This window comes from Chamaea fasciata, unplaced genomic scaffold (genome assembly GCF_029207755.1).
Source record: "Chamaea fasciata isolate MVZ Bird 193981 ecotype frontalis unplaced genomic scaffold, bChaFas1.0.hap1 SCAF_17, whole genome shotgun sequence".
NCBI classification, from domain to species: Eukaryota; Metazoa; Chordata; class Aves; order Passeriformes; family Sylviidae; genus Chamaea; species Chamaea fasciata.
The window spans coordinates 4,826,819-4,849,596 of record NW_027094102.1 but is presented as its reverse complement, the minus strand read 5'-3'; the positions used below and the strand labels follow the sequence as shown (position 1 = coordinate 4,849,596).

General features: G+C 43.4%; 1 protein-coding gene across 1 annotated transcript in view; it reads left to right on the top strand.

The window, feature by feature from the left end:
• The first annotated feature begins 7,862 nt into the window (after positions 1-7,862).
• Positions 7,863-22,778, top strand: part of TAF4 (TATA-box binding protein associated factor 4) — a 35,696-nt gene continuing 20,780 nt past the window's right edge. Inside the window, exons 1-2 of the mRNA XM_066198911.1 lie at positions 7,863-8,214; positions 10,165-11,253. Of these exons, the coding sequence (XP_066055008.1) occupies positions 7,899-8,214; positions 10,165-11,253 (1,405 nt within the window). The 5' untranslated portion in view covers positions 7,863-7,898. The remainder of the gene's footprint in view (positions 8,215-10,164; positions 11,254-22,778) is intronic.

The window sequence follows — 22,778 nt, the reverse complement described above, 5'->3', positions numbered from 1 at the left end:
TAAGGGATCATTTTACCAGCCTTGGCAGCGTGCTGTTCTTTCCCTGCACAACATCTGCTGCAGTTTTCATGGCTTGAATTGTTCCTGGACTTGTTTTAAAAGGCATGTGTCAGAAATGCCTTTGAGGATATGAATTATTAGTCATTGTTTTATCTTCTAGGGTGTTCTTCATTTATCTTTGTTATTTTCATTTTTAAAATAAGACTAAAGAGGCTTTGGAGTTTATAAAGTTTACAGGTTTTAATTCAGGTTTAGGCTAAAGATACCGTGAATGGTAAAGTAATTAATAGCAATAGGATTTTAGTGCAATTTCAGAAAGTAATTTATTTTTGTATGACAATAACCTGGGATTTAATCTCCTGACTCACACTTCTCCTTACCATTGTAGTATTTGTGTACACACTTTTCACATACATGCGACAATTCTGACTTCCACTGTTCCAAAGACTTTGCATTCTTTGTACCTCATACCTCATTTCTCCTTCACTTCATGTATGACAAGGTGTTTGGTATGTAGTGCACTTTTAAACCACATTTTTTTCTATAAAGTAACTAAAAAAGAGATTTAGCTTTTCAATTTTCTCACTTAATTCTGATTAATATGTTTAATGTTTTTTCCAGACCACCTCACATCTTCATCTTGGACTCTGTATTTCACTCAGCAGCATCCTCAACATTTACTCTGCCTATGACACCACCTGTGCCAAACTTCCAAAGGCTGTTTGGGACATACAGTTGCTAGTAGGACATTTTGAAGACAAAAGGTTTGTGCCAGTTTAACTTGGAGCTTGAACTGGTCTGAAAAATAGTGACAGCAATTTTTGTGTGGTATTGGAGGAAAACTGCAAGGTACCCCATACAAACAAAGGTAAGTAACAGTAAGGAACAACTTCACATAACTCCCTTGGCCCTCCATCCAGGTGTGTCATTTCCTTTGGGCTGAAAGTTTTGCCCGTCTTGTCTTTTAAGAGATAAAATCTTTGTCTGACTCGCTTCAAAACATGCACTAGTTTCTTCAGGCAACTATGGGATCAGGCAACTATGGGAACACATCCCATATTTAACTCAGTTATTTGATTTGTTTGCAGTTTCCAAAATGGGCAAAAGCTTATTAAAGGAATAGGGGCAATTCCAGAACTGTCTCTGATAGTGTGAATATATTTTAGGTAGGGTAAGAAAGTAACCTATAGTCTGGAATCATATCTCTAAATATTTAGATTGCTGGAGAATCCAGAAAAAAAAAAATAAACTTGTCTAAGAGCCTTTCTAGCTGTGTTTTCATTAAGTCTGAGACAGCTCAATAAGGAAGCTATGGCATGATTTATTTTAATCAGTTATTATGGAGGAGTCATTAAAAAAATAACCAGAACAAAAACTCGGCAAAATCTTCCTTACATACATTTTGCATTCCAAATCCACAAAAAGTTTAGATAAAATCTCATTTCATTACAACCAAAACAAACCTCCTATACTAGACTGCTTTCATTTTTTTCTGTAAGTGCTGATGTTTCCCTACCTCTTCTGTCTACACTGGCTTTCCAGTTCAGTGTCTTTTGTGTCTGTTTTCTTTATAATCTCACTCAGGTTGGTCACGAATTCTATTGTCTCCTAAGGCTTGGTAAGAGCATTTGACAGACTGTGAACTAGAGATGGAGTGGGGAAAATGATTTAGCCATTTTTGTCATCTGAAGATGGCTTTCAGAACTGCTTGCACACGTGATTATTCTTCCAGTTCAAATGTAAAAGAATCTGGATATTGCCCTGTGCATTGAACATACGCTGAAAGTTTTACCAACTTCACAGCCCGTTAGTTTCATTTGATATTATTGTTGAACTAAAAAGTGTGTATTCAGGCACACACAGAATCTTCTTTTGAAATAACTCCTCTATCTTAAAAGAGAGGAACCATGGGGTTACTGAACAATTTAGATAAAGAGTGTGTCCAGCTCTGCTCCTGTAAGTTACAGTCTCTAGGCATTGTGATATGAAATAGGACATACGTTTTCATCTACAGCAACTGCTGTTTCACAACTGACGTGGCATTGGCTGTGCCAATTGGCCGTACCTGTACTTGGTACTGACCAAGAACAAACAAGATGGAGATTCATTTTCAATTCTTTCACTTATTTTTATTTATGTATTTTTGAAGGCCAGTGAGTGGAAGGAAGCATATAAGGAAGGAGGATAACACTGATTGCCATAACTGGTCGATTGTTAAATGTGTTCAGGTCTGAATCAAGAGACGGAATCCATTACTGGAATATCCATGGTATCATGTACCATTAGGTTGTCTGAGGATATGTATTGTTGATAAAACATCCCTGGCAGGATCATACTTTGCTCACAAAGACAGAAAAATTGAAGCAAAACATGCCAAAGTCACCTCTCACTAAAAGGAAATATTTCAAACACATTCTAACAATTCCTGGCTGCAAAATGTGCAAATTGGATTTCCAGTAATGAGACCCATCAGTAGGCACATTTTCTTGACATATTCTGTCTTGGAAATAGTGATTCAATTTTCCAAAAGTCCTTTAATTTGCTTAGAGAGGAAAGCATTTTCATTTGGCCCAGTCAGTTCTAATAATTTGCTAAATTCAAAATATGTGAAATTACTGAAGCTGGTTGTAGTGACCAGAAGGACCTCTAATCTTCTAACAGTATTTTCCCCATGGATCATGTAGGCTTGCACAAGAGCTCTTTCAGAACAGATAAAACACAAATCTTAGCTGACATCCCTGCTGCTTGTCTCTTCCACAGAAAGAATTCTGGACATTTGCTAATAATCCCCTTCAGAAGATTTGCTTTAGAAATCTCTGTTAGCTTCTGGGGTGTGTGGTTAGAAACTTGCATTTTCTCCCATGCCTAGAGTTCCTTAGGAATTCCCTTACAGATGGGTCTGGGTATTGATACTTCTTATCTTGGCAGTAACAAGCATGACGAGCCAGATGAAGAGCAGTTGGGAAGGAAAAAGTTTTCCACAGCTCTTTCATGCTGTAAAGCCTTGAAGGGTTTTAAACAATAATCCTTTATCCCATGGTATATTCTCCGGGCGTTTTCTTTTGGGCACCGGATATTGAGTTGTGTGGACTTTGAAATGCCTCAGGAGAGGCTCACATAAATAACTCCTGTGGGAATTCCATGTAGCATGTTCAAGTGGCACACTCTTCTGTCCCAGAAACACTTAAGAGATTGCCAAGGCAGTTGTGTGCTCAGCTAACTTTTTGGTTTTCAAACCAAGCTCTTAAGTAGTGTCACTCTAACAGAATTTTTCTGTCTTTCTTAATTAATAACCAGGTGTTGTTAAATACCTTGGTTTTAAAAAGAGGATATCCCTTAAGTTGTCTCATAATATATTTATTCAATCAAATATATTTTATTAAAAGGAGAGTTGTTTATTTTCTGCTCTACTTCTGGAGTTCCAGTAATTGTTATGCAGATACAAACATTTATTTGAGTACTTTTGCCATTTCTCTTCCCTGGCAGCATCATGTGAGGTTTTTGTCCAGAACACTGAATTGCAGCACAGGGCTGGCAGAAACAATCCAGTACCCATGAGGACAGACACTTTCCTTTAGTGGAAATATGGGTGTACATAGGTATGATCATCATAAAATAAAAAGGGACTGTACTGTTGCTCTCCAAATCTACTGTTCGTCTCTTTTTATTTTACAGTGCAAGGGTTAAGACATTTTCCTGCAGCATACCACACTTAATTATGAATATTAATCCTTATTAGGAGCATTAGACTTCTTCAGGGCAACCCAAGGACAACTGAAGTACATGGGATGAGTTGAAGACCAAGCCTTTAACAATATTTTGAGATTTCAGGGAGAAGACAGTCAAGAGTGTAGACTACAAGGGGCACTGAAGTTGCTTTATTTACTTACTTGTGCATGTCTGGAGTAGAACTGCATTTTCGCCTAAACTCAAGGAAAAATACTCAAACCAGGAATATTGTTCCTACAGATTGTCAAACACTTGTATTCTGGATGCAAATGAAGTCTTGTTGCTTTTGCTGATCACTTGCTAGTGGAGACTGACACCCATTTGCAGATGAATCAGCACACAGACTTTCAAGTTTACCAAGGGGGAACTTCTCCACAGAACTGCATCATCTTTAACCAGGACTTCATTCCTTTGCTCCTAACACTCTCTAATTACCAAATTATCCATTGAACTCCAGTGCTCCTCCAAAAGAAAAAAAGAAAGGAAATGGGGTACAAGGCAGAAAGGTAGGGAGGGATACTGGCCACAAGGTTAGTGCAGCTTTATGAATGAACCTAAAATTTTGGGTTTTTCCAAACATTTTCCAGTGGAGACTGACACAAGCGTGAATTTTTTCATCCTGTTTGGCTGAACTTTTGAAATCAAGGTATTACTGGTTAAATCCCAACCTTCAGCATTTCAAATGATCCTGGGGGAGGAGCAGAGAGAGTTAAGACTAAAACCATCCATAGGCTTCTCTGTTCTGTCCCTTGTCACCCCAATCCATACCTCTGTCAGATGTTTCTGTAATGAGTTCTAGATTAACTTCATTTTTAGAAAACAAACCGGAGGAGAAAGGCATTACCTTAACCTGAGACAGTCTCTGTGTCATGATCTACATTGTAGATCTAGGGGCTAAAATAAGTATTTTAAATAATAATATATAATAATATAAAGGAAGGAGGTTAAAGGAACTGACAATTCTCCATTTTTCCTGGATAGCTGCTGCTAGTTTCTGCTTTTTGACACACAGAGAACCCATATGTGCCTGTAACATTGAAGATCTTTTGATGTAACTTATGGGTGCTGATGGGTGAAGTCCACAGCATTCACTGTATATTGAGTCTGCCTATTTCTACACCAACACTAATAATTACCTGTACTCCATTACTAGAATTCTGGTGCAAGTTGCTCTTTTTGTATCATTTAAAATGGAGTAGTACAGCACAGAGGAGCTGGAATCCCTGTCCTGAAGAATTCAGTCTAGAAACTTACTTCCACAGTCAAACAAGAGACAGAGTGTATGAAAAGATAAATTATTCAGTAATGAATCCTACACACTTATAATGCACAAGTTGTAATGAATCTCAGTTGCTCTTGTAATTTTGTAAAGTTGTTTACCTAATATGGTAGATGTGCCATATGGTACACTAAAGAGAGTGTTAGAATGAGGACGTGAAGATTTCGAGGTTTTTATTTCTAGTTTTGTAGACATCTGTAAACTACATTCAAGCTGTCCTAGAATGTGAGCAGAGGAAGAATGCAGGCTGCTCTGCCCCTTCATGCTGACTGCTGCTGCCCCCTGATAACATCCTCCATCTCTTCCTCCCTTGTTCCTCAGGCACTGTGGCCCAGCACGGGGCTACCCTGGCTAGATGCCATCAAAGAAAGTCTTTCACCCACTCTGCACCTTTAGGCTGGCTTAGCTTAAGTCAAGCTTTTTCACCCTTAATAAATCATTTGAGCAGCTGATTACTTCTTCTGCTGGGTAGGGAATGTGACCAGGCTTCTATTCCAGAGAGTTCTTTGGTATGTTGCTTATAGAATTTCACCATAGCTAAAACGAGCAACGTGCTCGACTGTGGCAGCAGCAGAGAGGTTGGAATTGCCCTGCTCGAAACAGCATTTCTGTCTTGTAAGAAATGGGCAATGTGACCTACAATGATGTCTGTAAAATCACAACTACTTTGCAGCACTGTAATTTGTCAAAAATGGATAAAATGGGAGTTAAAATTCATCCAGATGAAAAGGGCAGTTTCTTGCTCACCCTTGAGGTTCAAGTGATGACTGAGAAAAGCATTTGAGTACCAGAATAAAATATTAATATAAAACTCAGAGGATGTAGGCTGTCTCTCAGGGTGATGTCACGGGGGTAAGTGAGCGGAGCCTTGGGAAAGGCTTAACATTGTAATTTTCGGTTATCAGCCAAAGTCTACTGCAGGTGAGAAGAGGACATAGAAACTAGAAGAGTAACTTCCCTCACTATGAGCTGAATTTCTGGATTTTTGATTTAAAGGTACTTGCACCTTTATTTGGGGCCTGTATGTAAAGAGCAAATACATGTCAGGTTTTATGTAAATTTTTGGCAAACAGCTTCTCCCCCGTAGGTATGTTTGCATATTTGGGGACAGGGTGAGAACTGGACAGTACTTCAGCACTGTTCCCATTGCTCATGGGGTCGACTGTCAAGCAGATGGATTTAATTCATGTTAGAGTATTACAAATTAAGCGATCACCACAAATATGTGATGGAGAACTGTTGACACCCACATCTGGGCAACCCTATGTAGAGAAAACTTGGACATATTTAAAGTGATCCCCTTTTCACAGATAACTCATGGCTCTTGTTCTTCCAGGTCTCCACCAGCCTCCAGCAGCAGCTTTCAGGCCAGTCAGTTTCCCAGAATCATCAACCAGCTGGTGCTGAGCCCATCCCACTACAACAGAGTTCCAGCCTCTAATGCCGCCCATTCCCAAAACATAAGAGCAAAGCTTATTTTAAAATCCTGATATAAGAGGTGCTATTTTAAGCTTGCTACCCCTTAAAACTTGAAAGTTAAGTTAAATCAGGCATTGGAATAAGTTGCCCAGAGAGGCGGTGGAGTCACCACCCACCACCCCTGGAGGTGTTTAAGAGGCATCTGGACCTAGCACTGGGTGATGTGATTTAGTGGTTTAGGGGTTACAGTGATAGTGCAGTTGGACTTGATCTTAAAGGTCTCTTCCAACCTTGATGATTCTATGATTCTATTCTGTGAAAGATAAATCGCACCATCAGATAATAATGTTCCAACTGCATCCGGTAATACCGTTCTAGTAATTCAGTTTTCTGGGGAAAACAGCGCCGGGCAGAAGACCGCGTTTATTGAAAGGCGGGTTGTATTTTTACGTTATTTACTTCCTTTATGATGGTTGCACAACAAGGTCAAAGTGCAGCCGCCTCCTGTAAGCGATCATGTCCACCTGCAGCCAGCGCCGGCCGAGCCCCGCGGGCCGCGCTCCCCGCCGAGCGCCGCTGCGGAGCGCGGCTCTCCCCCAAGGGTTAAGCGGCGGCGGGGGTGTAACGCGGGCTGACACACGGGCGGGGATCGCCCCGCCGTGCCGGCTCGCAGCTGCGACTGGACCGTTCAAAATTGCCGTCTCCCTCTCTTTTCCCCCCCGCCTCCCCTCTCTCTCTCTCTCTCTCTCTCCTCTTCCTTTTCCCTTCCCGGCGCTGGGCTCGCAGCCGGGCGCGCTTTCCTGGAGCTGGCCCCGGCCGTGCTGAGTCAGACCGCGCCCGGCGCCCGCCCCCGCGGCCCGGCCGCACCGAGGGGCTGCAGCCCCCGGCTCGCCCCGCCGGCGGCGGCGGGAGGGAGGCAGGCGCGGGGGCTCCTCCTCGCCCGCTGCCCCCGCCCGGGGCTGGGCGTGTGCCCCGCCCGCCCCGCCGGTGGATCAGTTACACGCAGCTGGCACAGGTGCGGGGCGCCCTTCAGACTCGCGCCGGCGGGGGAGACCCGGACGCAGGGAGCAGCAGGGAAAACATGCAGCCATTTTGGGCCGAGGCAGACAAAGAGCCGCCGGCGGCCGCGGCCGCCCCCACCGCCCCGCGCGGCTCCAGAACCCCCCGCGCCCGCGGCGCGGCCGCACCGAAGGGCCGCAGCCCCCGCCCGCCCGCGGCCGCCGGGGGGCCGCCGCCGCCGCCCGACTCCCAACTAAGCGTTCGCAGCCATTTGCACGGCCTTTTATAGCGCGGGCGCCGGCCAATCAGCGGCGGGCGGAATCCCTGCTCGGCCGGTGATGTGCGGGCCGGGCGCTCGCGCGTGCGCGGTTGAGCGGGGGGGCCGAGTGTGAGCGGGGCGGGGGGAGGAGGGAGCCGTGAGAGGGGAGGGGGGGGAGGAGGGAGCCGCTCACAGGAACCCTCCGAAAAAAAGATGGCGGCGGGCTCGGATCTGCTGGATGAGGTTTTCCTGAACACGGAGGTGGATGAGAAGGTGGTGAGCGACCTGGTGGGCTCCCTGGAGTCCCAGCTGGCGGCCTCCGGCCACCACCACCAGCACCACAAGGCGCAGGAGCCCCTGAGGGCCGCTGGGGGGCTGCTGGGGAACCATGTTGTGAGCAGCAGCAGTAGCAGCAGCAGCCCTAGCCCCAGCCCTGGAGGAGTAGTAGTAGGAGGCAATGCTAATGCCCAAACAGAGAGCAGCAGCGGCAGCAAGATGGGACTGAGTGCCCCAGAGATCACAAAAGCAGGTAACGTGGGCAGGGGTGGGGGGCTCTGAGGGAGAGGGGCCCTCCCCTCCCCCCACTCCCCAGCTCCCGCTGCCTCCTTCCCTCACTGCTTTCCCCCCTTTTCCCTCTCTCCTCCTTCTCGTTGTGGCAGGAGCGGGAGTGCAAAGGGTGGTATCGATCATACGGGGGAGAGCCTCCCCTCATCATGCCCCCTCGGTGTGTATCCGCGCCTCTGCTCCCTCCCCTTTATTTTCCCTCCTCGCCTGTGCTTACTCGAGGGTGTTGGATCATGTGTGGGGGCAGCCGCCCCGCAGAAGGAGCCGGCAGTGCCCGCCCGTGACTCTGCCGGTCCCCTCTGCTTTTCCTGCCCTTGTTGCTGGAGTGTAAAAGGGCTCTGTTAATCTCGGGGACTGAAGGAGGCAGAGCCCACCCCCTTGGTCATGGCTGTGCCTCCCATGCCGCCTGTGATTGCTCCCCTTCCCTTTCCAGGGGTGGAGGTTATGGGGGGATTCCCTCTTGATAATGCCGCCTTAGCTGTCTGTGTAAATGCTCCTTCCCCTCCCCCTTCGCTGTTGCTGAAGTGGAAGGGGGTGTTATTAATCATGACACCTATTTCCTGTAGAGGAGGAAGCGAGGGGGGATTTCAAGGGGAGGAAGTCCCTCAAAATGCTTCCCCCCCATATCTGCCTGCCTTGATAAATCCCCCCACACCCCCTCCCTTGTTCCAAGGGGCTTGGAGGGGGCATCCAACACCTCCCATTCCTCCTCTGCCCTCAAGGGGGGGTTGTCACAACGCCGGGTCCCGGGAAGGGGGGGAATTCAGGCCACAACACCCCACCTTGCACAGCGCCTTCTCCCACCCGCCCACCCCTGGAGCTGCCTGGGAATATTCCCCCCTTCCTTTTGAGAGGCTTGTAGGGGGGCAGCGTGAAGGCTGGGACTGAGGGCTCACTACGTGGGAATGGAGGGAAGCTGTTTTTCAGGGGGATTGAAAGAAATGTCTCCCCAGAAGCTCTCTGCAATTCCTCCCCTCCCCCCTTTTTTATTTTTGATTTCGTCTTGCTGAAGTGTAAGAAGATACTACGGACCCTCTGTTATGATCGATGAAGCTCTTCTAGGAGGATCTCCTTGACCCTTATAATGTGCATCTCAGTGTCTGCCTGTCACTATTCTTCTCCCATTTCTGTCTCCTTAGGGCCAGGACCTGGACTATGTGTGATTGTACTTGTGCTAACATCAGGCCTTATCAAGGGGCATGAGGATTATTCAGGACAAGAAGCTACATCATCTTGTCCCTTCTGAAAACCAGCTTTGCTTTTTATTTATTTATTTTTCACTGTCTCTGGCTGTGGGAACTTCAGATCCGTCGGAACAAATTCTGTAATACGGAAGAGGGGTCTTCTAGAAACCTACTCCGGGCTTTGCAGTACTTCTTATCTTGCCAGACCGATGTTTTTCTTTCCTTTCACTTTTCATATTTTGCTGTTGTTGAGCCTCCTGACCTGACTGACTTGCTTTGTAGGAGATGACAGGATTAGAGAGTAATGTGTGCTGGCTGTAGGGACTGTGTCTTAATAGTGTGTCTTCCATGGCTATTTCCCCCCCCTTGCAGTTGCAGTCCTGTTTCTAAACTGGATGTCAGGCTCTAGAATGGGGAAGAGGTCTTAAATGATCTTCTTACTCCCTTGCCTTGGTTCGTATTAAATCTGTTTTCCCTGGTTTGTCTTACTGTAGTGTCAGAAGCAGGGATGTTACAATTAATACTGAATCTGCCAGTCTTTGGTGGGATATTGGGGGCTTTAAGATAACGTCTTCAAAGCCGTGTTCAGTTTGTACTCTGTCCTGTTTTCCTGGCTCCAGGCAGGCAGCTTGGGAGATGGAGAAGACCTGGTGATAAGGGAGAACATTCTGTCTTTACTGGACTTCTCTTCTTGCTCGTTCGCTCTGTTTAACCTCGTTGTTGTTTTGCAGGGGCAGGAGGAGTGCAGGGGGGTGTTATTAATCATAACACCAGGTCCCAAACTTCAGCTCTGGATGGAGCCACCACAACGAGCACCAGCACCACCACTGCAGCAGCAGGAGGATCTGAAGTCACTGCTGCTCCAGGGACCCTCAGTCAGGGCAAATCGGTGGTTATCAGCACCATGGCAACTGCCTTGTCCACCAGGAACGGCAAGATCGGGACCACGACGGTGCAGACTCTGAATGGGAGTAACGTGGTGATGAACTCTCACCACACGGGAAGCGCGGCTTTCTCTGGGACTCCTGTGACGGCCAACCCCGCTCCTGCACCTGCTGTCGCCCCTCTTGTCAACAATGGACCTGGATCCGTGGGGAAAGGAAACGCTGTCAATGCTGTTTTACCCTCAGCTTCTAACACTGTCATCCAGACTTCTTTCCTTAACACTGCTGTGTCCTCCGCGTCCTCGCCCTCGCCCACGGTGATCTCCTCGCAGCCGCCGCCCAGCGTTGGCACCGGTGCGCCCACGGTGACGCTGGTGAGGCCCCCCATCCACACTGCAGGACCCACGGTGGCTGCAGCTGCTGCAGCCACTCAGAACGGGAGCAATACTGTGATCAATTCAACCATCAGTGTGGGGAGTTTTCCCGCTGTGGCCACAGCCACTGTGGGGTCTGGGGTTTCCCTCCAGACGTCGCTTGTGAACAGCCAGTCTGGTTCCACTGTGCCGGCAGCTCCTGCCACACAGGTCATCAAATCTGAGTCTCCTAAAACGATAGTCCAGGCAGTGTCCCAGCAGCAGACGCTGGCTACTGGTGGCCAGCCCAGTACTACAGGGGGTAACATGATTATTGGGCAAACTATGCAAGCTGGGCTCTCCAATGTTGCTCCCAATCCTGGTGGGATACCTCCTGCAGCCCCTGGCACCCCCACAGGAATGGCTAAAGGCACTGCCAATACAGTGGCGCAAAGTCTGCCAAGGACTCCAACACCAACTACGAGTGGAATCAGAGCAACTTTGACTCCTACAGTTTTAGCACCTCGTTTGCCTCAGCCACCTCAGAACCCGACTAACATTCAGAATTTTCAGTTACCCCCAGGTAAGTCAGAGAGGATTGAGGGGTTTTATTTTGGAAGCGTATTTCTTGCAGGAAGGAAGGAATCCAAGTAAGATTCTGTGCCATTTAATTGTGAATTGTGGAAAAGGCATGACATGTAACAATGAGAACGGTCTGGTGTTGAGTAGTAGTAGCATAGCAGCATTCTGCTACTTAGTGTCTGATTTTGGGTGACCAGAAAGTCTTTTCAGCAGTAATTGAAAATAATTCTGCCTGGTATCTTTGTTCCAGTGTGAGTGTAGATGAAGCTGCAAACTGCCAGAGTGTGACAATGGATCGTTATCCAATGAAATGTTGTTATTTCATTAGCACAAAAGACATTTTCAATTTTCAGGTGATTTTGTCAGTAGTTTGTAACCTTCATGTGCTGCCCGGTTTCCTCCTGTCCCTGCATGCCCCCAGTACCACAGAGCTCTCCTGAACTGAGAGGCAGCAGATACAACACAGGAAAACTATCTACTTTGGTTTTAAATACCTTCAAAGTCTGACTTGAAAACTCACAGGTTTGAAGCCTATGATCATCTTTTCAGTCACTGGCATTCTGATACACAAGGCAGACTTCCTATGTCCTTACCTCACCCTGTTGTGTCTAGGGCTGCAGCTTTTGTAGTAGCTAGTCTCATGCTCAGTGCTGAGCATCTCTGGACAAGGAATCTAGTCCTGAACTCAGTGGATGCGTGAAAAGCAGGATGAGAAGCATTTACTTGCTCAGAATTGTTCTGTTCCTCCTTAAATATCCTAGATTTGGAGATTTAATTTTATATATTTGCTGTTATTTTGAGTCAGGCTTGTTACTTGTATCCATTTTTTTTTTAAACTGCAAATACTTGTGTGAACCTACACATTGCCTCCTGTCCTGTAATAGTAATACAAGGGCTGTATTCTTACTGCTCATTGTCTCCAGGGCAGTATGCAAAGAGCAGCTAATTAAATTTTGCTGCTAACTGAGTGAAATTGGTGGTGATTTTAGTAGGTGGTCTTAGTAAAATACGTCTCTTGGAACTGCTGACCAACCTCAGAGCAATGCACCTGTCACATAAAATAGATCAGGAATTTTGTGCTGTGTTACTGAACACTGTGTTTTTGTGTAACATGCTGTCTGTGGTATGGGATGCCATGTAGCTTGATGATGTCTGTCAAACATTCTGTGTATCTAAGTAGTAACTGGTATAAATATTCTTTATTTTTTTTTTAATGAAAGATTATTCCATATATGAGTAATTTGAATGACATGTTGCTAATTTAAAAAAAAAATAGCTGTTAAACTCAGGTCTTGAAATTGTGGTGCTTGATTTGAAGCCTGTAAATTGATAGGTTGGAAAAGCCTTTTTTTTTTTAATTGGCATAGTGTACCAAAGGATTGATCCACTTTAGTCTAGTGCCATTTATACCTACGTTTTTTGTTAATACTGCATTATAATCCTGATTATAAGGGAAAATACTGTTGTGGAGTCCAGTGGGACCTTTTTTCTGGTAGCTGATGTTTTCAGACTGCCACAGCATCCTGAAATGTGTCAGACTTAGAAGCAGCATTGCCAGTCCTTAAGCAAAATTGGACCATAAATTGTTCCTTTGGAGTTCTCGATAGATCAGAATAAAACAGTGCATGTTCTAAGCACTTGGATTTTTATGAAGCACTTTTTTTTTTTTTCTGTCCTACACTTAAAGAAATATTTATGACTTCAAAAGAATAAGCATGACTTAAAATAAACAGGTATATGTGACTGGGTGCATAGAAATTGGAAACTGAGTTCTTGCATGATAAGAGACTTAATATTGAAAAGGATTTTTTTTTAAGTGGAACTGAGTGTTTTTCTTTTACGTTGCTTTTGTTTTTTATACTTTGCAAAAGTAGCCAGCTTTAAAAATGCTTTGCATCAACCTTCTCTTTCAAAGCACTTAAGAATTGGTGGATGCTGGACTCTTCCAAACACCTCTCAGGCACAAGGGCCAAGCACCTCTGCAAATCTGGCCATGTGCAACTGCTGTGATCTTCAGCAGTGCAGGTACACTCAGAGTGAAAGGAGAATAGGTGGCTCTGCTTCTGAAATTGTATTTTAAATGACAGCACCATAGGCGAGGGTTTTGGAGGCAGTTTGGTGGTGTGAAGCTGCCTCTGCAGTGCCTGTGTGCTCTGCATCTACTGCATGCATGGAATTTGCATTCACAGGTTTGTTGTGAAAAGTTAATATTGTGTCCCAGTAAGAGTTTCTAAGGCAGTGCTTGAAATAGTTTGAAATCAGACACTGCACACGCAGCTTTTTACACCAAGAGTTATAAACACTTGGAAAATTCTGATGGAAGGTTTCACCATGACAGCACATGGTTTATAGTTAGTTTCTTACCCAGAATTACTGTTTCTAGCCCTCCAAAATCCAATTACAATTTCACTTGTGTGGAAAGCAGAATGTAAAATGTCAGCAGGAGTTATTAAGCTGGGACTTGAAAATTTGACACCTTGAAAGGTGTCAAAGGTTTTCTTCAAAAGACCACGTGGAAAATAAACTCCATCAATGGTCTTTAAAATATATTATTATCAGAATAATGCTTTGTATTGCATCAAGGCAATTGTGCAGCAAACCTTGACTGACCAGACTGGAGTGGGCCATAATTGCTGTGACCTTCCTGGATTTTGGTGTATTTCTTCTCCAAGGAACTGAGCTATTGGAGAGTATCTGTGAATTAATGATGGCTTTCCACTTCTGACATCTTTGAGGAAGAGGACTTGTTGGCCTTTGTCTTTTCTTCAGGAGCCTCCTGTGTTTGTAACTTTGTGCTCCAGTTGGACAGATTTGGGTAACGATGGTCCCAAAATAACCTTATTTATACCCTCTTAGAAAAGACATGGAAGTACTGTGAGATGGTTTTGTAAGGGGGTGGGCACACAAGTTTATACAACACTGCATTAAGGATGCAACACTACCAAAACTGGAAATAAATTTCACGAAGCTGGTTGTTTCTGAGTACTCCAGTAATGAGAAAGGTGTTATGGAGAATAATATGGCAAGAAGTAGAAAATCAGTGAGTTTGTTAAAGCAGCAGGTCAGTGTTCCACCGTTAGAGGTGCTCAAAAAAGTCTGCAGAAAAGTATAACTGGGATTATGTGCTGAAATTTCTCTTTTGCATCATGAGAGTCTGTGAAGTGTTTGGAGGTCATTGCAAAAACAGGGTAGAATCATCTTGTAAATTGGCAAAACTTGGATTACTTTAAAATAATTTTTGAAAACCCCATTTTACCCAGCAGTGCTGTAGTACAAACCCAACCTGTGTGAGTTTATGCTTTTTTTGGGGGTTCAACGATCTGTTTTCTCTTCTTGCAAGTTTGTGTTGTTACTGTCTTCTGCTTTATCTTTATGTCCAAACATCTCATAATAAGTTTGTAAGGTGTCTGCTTAGGGAAAGGAGCAGATTGGTGAGTGCTGAAGGTATGCAGCGAGAATAACACAGAGCAGGTGGGTCTGGACAGTTTCCTCTCCTAGCTTAGGTGAGATTGAAATCTAGAAACTTTCACTTCCCTCTGTCCCTCTCTTTTCTATTACCTTCTGAGTGACTGTTAGCAGTTATGAAAATTTGGTGGCTTGATCATAAAGACGGGCATTTTCCTGATGAAATACGGTTTGGTGACAGGTAGTCCTGTTTGAAGGTGGCAGATAGGATGGATTGTCTTCATGGTTTTGGTTTTTTTTTTTACTCCTACAGTCATGACCAATTTTCCCACCAGCAGTGGTGCAGTTCTGCAGCTGTTGTAGAAGAGAATTGTTTTGCTTTGTATCTAAAAACTTCTTTTATTACTTTCCCAAAACTTAGTTGTATCTGCCAGTAGCTGATGATAGAGGATGAGACTACAAATTTCTTCGCTGCTTTCTCTCTGGAGACCTTTTCTGTGGTGAGGGCAGGATGGGCCTTTTATAGACTGAGAACCTGCTGGGCTCCCTTTAACAGGGTTCCAAAGTTCTGAACTCTGGCAGTGGTTAAAACTTACCACTGATGCTTTCCAGAAGCAAAGGGTACCTGAAAGAGCATCACTGCTGTACATCTGCTCATCCTTGGAGATGCTCTACATGAATATGCACACTCGAGATTTTCTTCATGCCCTTAAAGTCTTTAAACTTTGTTTGGTGTTAAATTGGAGCTGCTTTTATAGAAACCAATTGGTTTTTAGCTCGTGTTTGATATCCAAGAAGGATTCTAACTCAGGCCATGATTATGGTGGCTTCAGGATGGGAAGACTACCTGAACACATGATTTAAAGTGTGGGTTTGGGTCTTTTTGACTTGAGCAGCTGTACTTTTGGGACTTTTTTGTACTTTCTGCAAGAGTAATTCTGTTTCCTTCAGTTGGGAGTTGGGGTAGTAGGTGGTTGGGCAAAGGAGAGTGTATAAAAATAGAGGAGGGTAGTGACTGGGAAGAATCAATCAAGCAATTTGTGTTAGTTTTTCACACTGAGTGCCTGGTTCTTTGAGTTGCTTTGTACTTGAAACATGTATCCCAGAAGTGCCCAGAGGAACTAGGATGTAGATAGATGAGGAAATCATCAGAATTCCATAATATGAGGAACACAGAAAGGAACAGAAGAAATACTATGAAGTAGTGGAATGTAGTTGTTTCTATTTCTCACCAACTAGGAAGCGAGTTCAAACATATCCTCATTATAGTTTCCCTGTATGTTGCATGTGCTGCCAATATTATGCCTGTTAACTGTGTTGGCATGGCTCGATTTTGTTAAAAATAATGTCTGCAGTGCACCCTGACAATGGGGGTTTCTCAGGGAACTTACAGTATGTTTTACTTTCACTGCATTTTACAAAACTCAGTCCTTGCAACCTGCCTGTGTGGTTGGTAAATAAAGTAGTATAAGCTCTGCTTTAGAGCTGGGGGAAAGAGCAAGTTGGAGAAGTTCTGACTTGCCCAAGGCCATGCAGGAATCGATATTTTGCCAGGATTAGAGCTTGGGAGTCCTACACTTAGCATGTAAAGCAGTGTCTGTCTTTCTGGGAGATAACCGTGGATCTCTTCTGCAGAACTCTTCTGGGTGAGGGGTGGATTTTATGTTCAAATCATGCATCAGCAAAAGGAACATTCTGCTTTATTTGGAATCAGCTACATCAGATCTGCCATATGTCACCAGACTGAAAGTTGTGTTTGTTCCCATTGCAACTTCCATAACTGAGGGACTCCTGCTTGCTTGGCTTTGGACCCCAAAGCACCTGAGGCTCAGAGAGCTGTGCAAGAGGGTTTTGTGCTTCTGTTAAAAAGAGTAGCTTGATGTTGTGCACATATGATAAGACTGTGTCGTTAAGTGATGGAATCTAATGGGGCTGTAATTGTGATTCTGTTAAGCTGCGAGAGCTATTAACTCTGATTACATATTGTTCAGTTCTGTGATGAAAAATACTGTTCCCAACAGCCTTTGGAAGTGCATGTATGGATATGTCTGTATGATCATCAAATTGTCATCCTCTGGGGGTTTGGGGTGTCACTAAGCTTGTGATAAAGGTTGTTGGTCAATAACCAGAAGTGATTTATTTCTTTTGAGGTGTTTTGCACTCTGCAAGAAGTTACATGTTTTCCATCTTTGGAAATCCAAGCAGGTTGTTTGTAAAGCCTCCTTGGTTTGAAGACAACAGGTTTGAATGTTGCCCAGGACTTGAATCCTTTACTAACAGAGGATGCGGCAGCCCAGTTAGCCAACTGAGGCGAAAATGCATCAGTTTGGGCCACTGATAAGGGACAAATTATATCACAAACTCTTCAAGTGAAGTATTTTGGTGTATGAGAACCCTTACTATTGTCTGTCTTCCCTGTCTTGGGAAATGATACGTAAATATAATGCTAAAAAATTTTATGAACTAGTGCTAGAACACAGTTGAAAATATTGATATTTAAACTCTCTGGGTTCAAGGAAAGAGAAAGTACTGATGTGTGGAAAGGTTGCTTTGTGTAAAAACTGTGTGATCGGTACTGAGTCTGCTCAGAAAAAACTGGACATAGAAGTCACTTAACACATTAAACATTTCATGTTATTATGTGCATTTTTTGGTCAGAAATGTTCAAAATCAGCATTTTTACCTTAAAATAGCTACCCTTGTCAGGATTATTGTTTGTGTTGAAACTTTATGAATGTTTGTAACTCCATTAATCTGTCTGAATGTTTTCCTTGAATTTGTTGCCATTGCTTTATGTAAGAAAAAAAAAGGCTTTTGCTAGTTGGAAGACTGTTAGCAAGTTCAGCTTTGTTGGGCACTTTATTTCTTGTGGAAGAAGATTTGGAGAGGTAGTGGCATGAAGATAAGAATTTTGAAAATACAGTTTCTCTCACTGAAGAGAAACACATGCTGAACAGTATACTGAATACTGGAGAGAAACACATAGACAGAGAGAGGAGGTTTTAGTCCTGGTTAATAGACAGTTATTGCAGGTGTATTATGAACCCTGAAGCTCTGTGTGAAGGGAGGCCAAACTCTAGGGAGAGTGTGTTGCTCACAGGTGACAAAGGGCTTTTCTCTTTGCACAGCCACAGGTCTATTCCTGTGTGCAAATAATTATATCAGCCCTCTTGCATCTGCTTCCTTGTAAGAAAAGCAAAATTGCTGATACAGCCTGGTCTGGGTACAGGTTGTAATTAAACAGGTGTAAAGATTCTGTGGTCATCCATATTTCAGATTAGATGAGGCTTTTTTTTTTTCTTTCCTTTTTTTTCCCCCTGTGGACGCATGAAAAGAGCTTTTTGGTTGTTTTAAACCTTCTAGGACAGCTTTACCTCAGTTTACTCTGGATATTTTTATGCCAGTTCTAATCTGTGGGAATTTCCTCCCAGAAATGCTGGTTGTCTTCTGGAGGTGCAGGTGTCTCACTGAGAGCCACTTTTTTACCACAAACCCACCTCTCTTGGAGTAATTGTCTTCTGTTGTCTTTAGCGTAATGTTTAATGTAAAATATAATAATTGTCCTTGAGGTCCTATTTATGCCTTTAAGGGTTTTTTAAAACATAGAATATTTTTTGAGAGAACAAAAGGTTGATTATTGTTACTGTCAAATGGTATAGGTTATCAGTAATCAAAAAAAGAGGTGAGAATTACAAGGAATTGATACACCTGCAGTGAGATCTGTTCAGCACCTCAGTAGAGCTGTCTTAAGGCCGTGGACAAATGTAGCTGATCTTCGGGTCTGTAACTGTTGTCAGACTCAAAATAACATTTTTAAAGGATGTGTTTCAGTACTTAGATTACCAATAATCAGAAAGTTGCACTTTGAATGCCAGAGGTTGATGCTCAGCAAAATGTGTAAATGTGTTATAAAATAGGTTAAATAGGGATGGTGCTTTTACTTTGTGTTTGTACAGAATTTAGTGCAAGGTCCAGTTTGGATACCAAACTCTTTTTGTGGGATTTGGAAAGGTCTGAATGATTGAATAATGAATAGTTGATGAAAATTAAGTAACTTTTTGCCATGGTCGATTTCTGTTTATAAATTTGAATTGTAACTTATGAATGCTATGTATCTTAATTCTGAAAAAAAAAAAAAAAAGAAGCCTTCCTAAAATGTATTTTTCAGTAACACACACCCAGTTACCTAGACAAGGAATAACATAAAACTCACAGCAGTGTGGAATACTATTTTACATGACTGACATGACTGTCCTAAGATTTGTATTGAATTGAGTAAGCTTCTCTTGTAAAAATGGTCTAACTTATGATTATAACTTGATTAATATGAGTAGCTGAACTGTTAAAAGCTATCACAGTGCTTTTGTGCAGAATAAAGCACGTGCTGGATAGACTGTGCTGACAACCAGTGCAGTTGAAAAATGTGGACTGTAGATATCAGAGTATAAACAAAACCCAAGCAATGAGGTGTGGTGCTGTGCTCGAGTCTTTCTGAGAGGCTTTGGGGGGCAGCAAGGCTGTGCTGAGTTGTCTGCACACCTTCCTTCAGTTTATTAATCAAATATTTCTCTAAGGGAGGGTTGGATTTAGAACCTCTCTCCAAGTGTAATAACATCAGGTGCTTTCAGCCTGCGGGTGGTGGGGCCAGTTGTGCTCACGTGAGTCAGAAGTGCCACCTCCAAGGAGCAGCACTGAGGAAAAAGAGCTGGTGGAGGAGACCACAAGAGTGTTTGTGGAGGGATCAGTGTGGGAGAAGAGATCTGGAGTAGGGAGGCTGACAGTGACTGCACCATGTGGAAGTTAAAAGACAAGCATGAGGAGTTATTAGTTTTCACCAGACATACGTGCAGTCGTGTTTGCAGTTGTATTAAGGGTGGATTGGAAGAAGATACAAGTGTTCATGCACTGAGCTTCAACCTCTTAGTTCCTTTCTTTCTTCCTTTTTTTACCAGTGTATCATTTTATTTTCTTTCCTTCCCTGTCCTCCATGGGGGAGGGGGAGAAAAGGCACTAATTATTTATAAGTGTTAGTCATACCCAGTCATTAAGCTTAGTCATTACTCAGGACTGTGCATTTGATGGTTAGTAAAAATCAAAACCAAACCTGATTTTGTTGAAAAGCTTTCGGAATTCAAGCTTATAGGTGTGAAAATAATTCTGTTTCTGTGTGTTCAGACTAACTGCAGAAGCAGAGCTACTTAATAGATGTTGCTATCAGCCAAATGGCATGTAATGTCATGTCCCTGTGATGGTTTGTATTGAACTTGCAGGCGTAGTGTTTGGCATATTCTCAAAGCAGAAGAATTCTGTATGGGCAGTGAGAGAGGCATGAACTCACAGAGGAGGATGTGGAGGAATGTTTGTGCTGAGGCTGCCCTGGGGAGCTGTCAGTCAGTGGAATTGTCCAGCTCAGGGTGAAAAAGGTGGCATCAGCTAAAATTACAAAGAGTGTGTACCTTGAGTAGGGCATCCACAGTGGGGACAAATTAAAGAAAGGAGTTCTTTATGGCTTCTCATGGACTTAGTTGTTTTAGGCTGTTGCATTCTGAAGGAAGAAAACATTGATGTAAAACATTACTCCTCATTAAATATTTCTGTACAGACTGTGGTAATAAATGCAAAGTAACTCCGCCATTCGCAATTCTTCAGGTGCTTGAACCTCACTAATGTTGACGCACCTTGGTACAAACAAACTGTCACAAATGAAGACAGGTTGAGTTTTAAAGCCTCCTATTTAAAATAACAGACATAAAGAATTAGTGACACTTTATTTTGTGTCTTCCTTTCTCAACCCCAAATCTGATTTTGGTATAATTGCTTTGTTGTTTGATCTAAGTATATTGAAATTAATGGCAGAGCCACATCTGAATTGCTTGGAGATCAATAATTAAAGCAATTGGTTTAGCTCTTGATAGTGCTTTTCTTAGCTGTTTCGACATCAGACAGATTTGTGTGATGATTGGGTTGCAATTTGACAGAGCACTCGGGTGTTTTAGCTTTGTATGCTTGACTAGAAAGGAATGTTAACACACTTTCAAGGAATATAGCTTTCCAGAGAAGTCAAAATAGTTTCAAATCACATTGTTGTTGAAGCATTTGTCAATTGTTGCTATATGAAATGATGTATTTCCCAGAACAATTCTTACACGCCTCTCCAAATGAGCAGGTAAGATTTTTTACATATGGGATCACTCTTAGATGCAGTGTCTTTTTGGCATTCCAATGTGACATTATTCCTTTAACTATATTCTTAAAAGGTTTGTGAATCAATACTTTACAAATGATTCACTTCTTTACCTTTTAGACAGTACAGTTCAGTTGTGTTGTTTGAAACTGAACTCTTGCTTTGTAAAAGCAAAAGCTTTTAAAGGGAAATCGAGTTTTTTGTCTGTTGACTCTTTTGTAGGAAAAAACAAGCAGCTTTTCATAAGGTGAACTTTTATACTTGGTCTGTGCAAAATGCGCTTTCTGTGCACTGCAGTGAGGATTCTTGAAGATATTTGCAAACATATCTTTCACCTGTGTTGACAACAAACATAAATCAGCTGTTGAAGAATTAATGTTTCTGAGGCGTAATGGCTGGTTGGAATCTGTGTTTGCAGGTTGGATAGAATAGTGGTAGCCAACAGTGGAGTGCTGCAGTTGTATGTTGTGTCTTTACTTTTAGGCACTGTATCTGGGTAGAATTCTCCTTTACTCCAGAGTGATAGGAGTTGAAAAGGAAATGGAATTTGCTCTTGTAGTTCTTGCCTAAAACTCTGTGCTGTGCCAGTCTTCAGTGCCTGTTGGGAGAAACTCCAAGTATTTTGTATTAGAGATGCTCTGGTGTCCTGACAGTCATGCCATGTGTTTTTCATGGTAAGTTGTAGCTCACCTTCAGTGCAGCAGGTGCTGAACATTTACCAGGTCCCTTTCATCGAGCACAGTGTGTCCTGTGTGCTCAGCACAGCTATGTGCACCCTCACAGCTTTGGAGTGCCCATTCCTCGGGAGCAAGGCATGAGGAATTGGTGCAGGTTGCTCCAGTGTGCTGGACAGCTCTGTCACAGCCTGGCACTTCTGTGGAGCCTGCAGACCTGCAGCTCAGCAGGGAATGTATCTACTGCTAACATACTACTGCCTGGTGTTTGTGCAGCCTGACCTCCTCGTGCCAGGGCAGGGCAGCCACTGCTGGAGCAGCTGCAGCCTCACATGGTCATGGGGTCGTTTTGATACCTCCTGATTCCTATGGAGACTTCTCCTTAGGCACTGTGCTTATCCTTGTGCAGCTAAGGCATCTTTATAGAAATTACAAAACCACCACGTTTGTTGATGAAACTTGAAAGCTCAGATTGCTGATGAGGTCAAAGGCTTTGGCAAGAAAGTTTAAGTAGAATTTTTTCTGGACTTAAGCACCTAAACTTAAGTATATTCAATATATATTTAAGAGTGGTGCACATTTCTTCTCAGGTACAAGTAGTGTGTCTTCAATAACATCTAATCCACATCTTTTACCAGTTACAGCTCTGTGCTACTTGTCCTGAGTTGTAATCCCTGTTTCTCATGAGTTGGTGTATAGATGGTCCTTCATAAGCTGCTGCTTATCTGGTTTGTTACACAGGCTGCTCTTTAATGTGTGTAAATATTTCTAAATGTGCTAGAAATTATCTAGTGTTAGGGAAGATCTCCTTAATGACCTAGATTTTCATGGAGCTGCAGCGGACTAGTAGACTTCAATAGGTTCTTTCTGCTTTCCTTGGGCTTTCATTCCTGTAGGGTGGGAGTTTTTCCAGGTGGATCAGTTACTGGAAGAGGAGGAATGGTGGATTGTTGGACAGCACTGATGTCGGTACCAGGTTATCTTTCCCTTTTCTGCAGCAAGGAACCCTGTCACATATATCCCACTTATTCTGAAAGCTCTTCCTGTAGCTTGTGTTGGCAGCTGTCTTTTTCTCCAGCTCTCTCCTTGGTATTCCATCATGTTGTATTGGAAAAATTGTTGAAACTTTATCCTTTTATAAGGGTTTTGTCATTCTGAGGTCCCTGTGTAACCTGATCCAATCAGTTACAGAGCATGGACTCAGCCCCTTTGCTTTAGATGGTTTTTGTGGTGTGTATGATAACTTGCATAACCTTACACGCA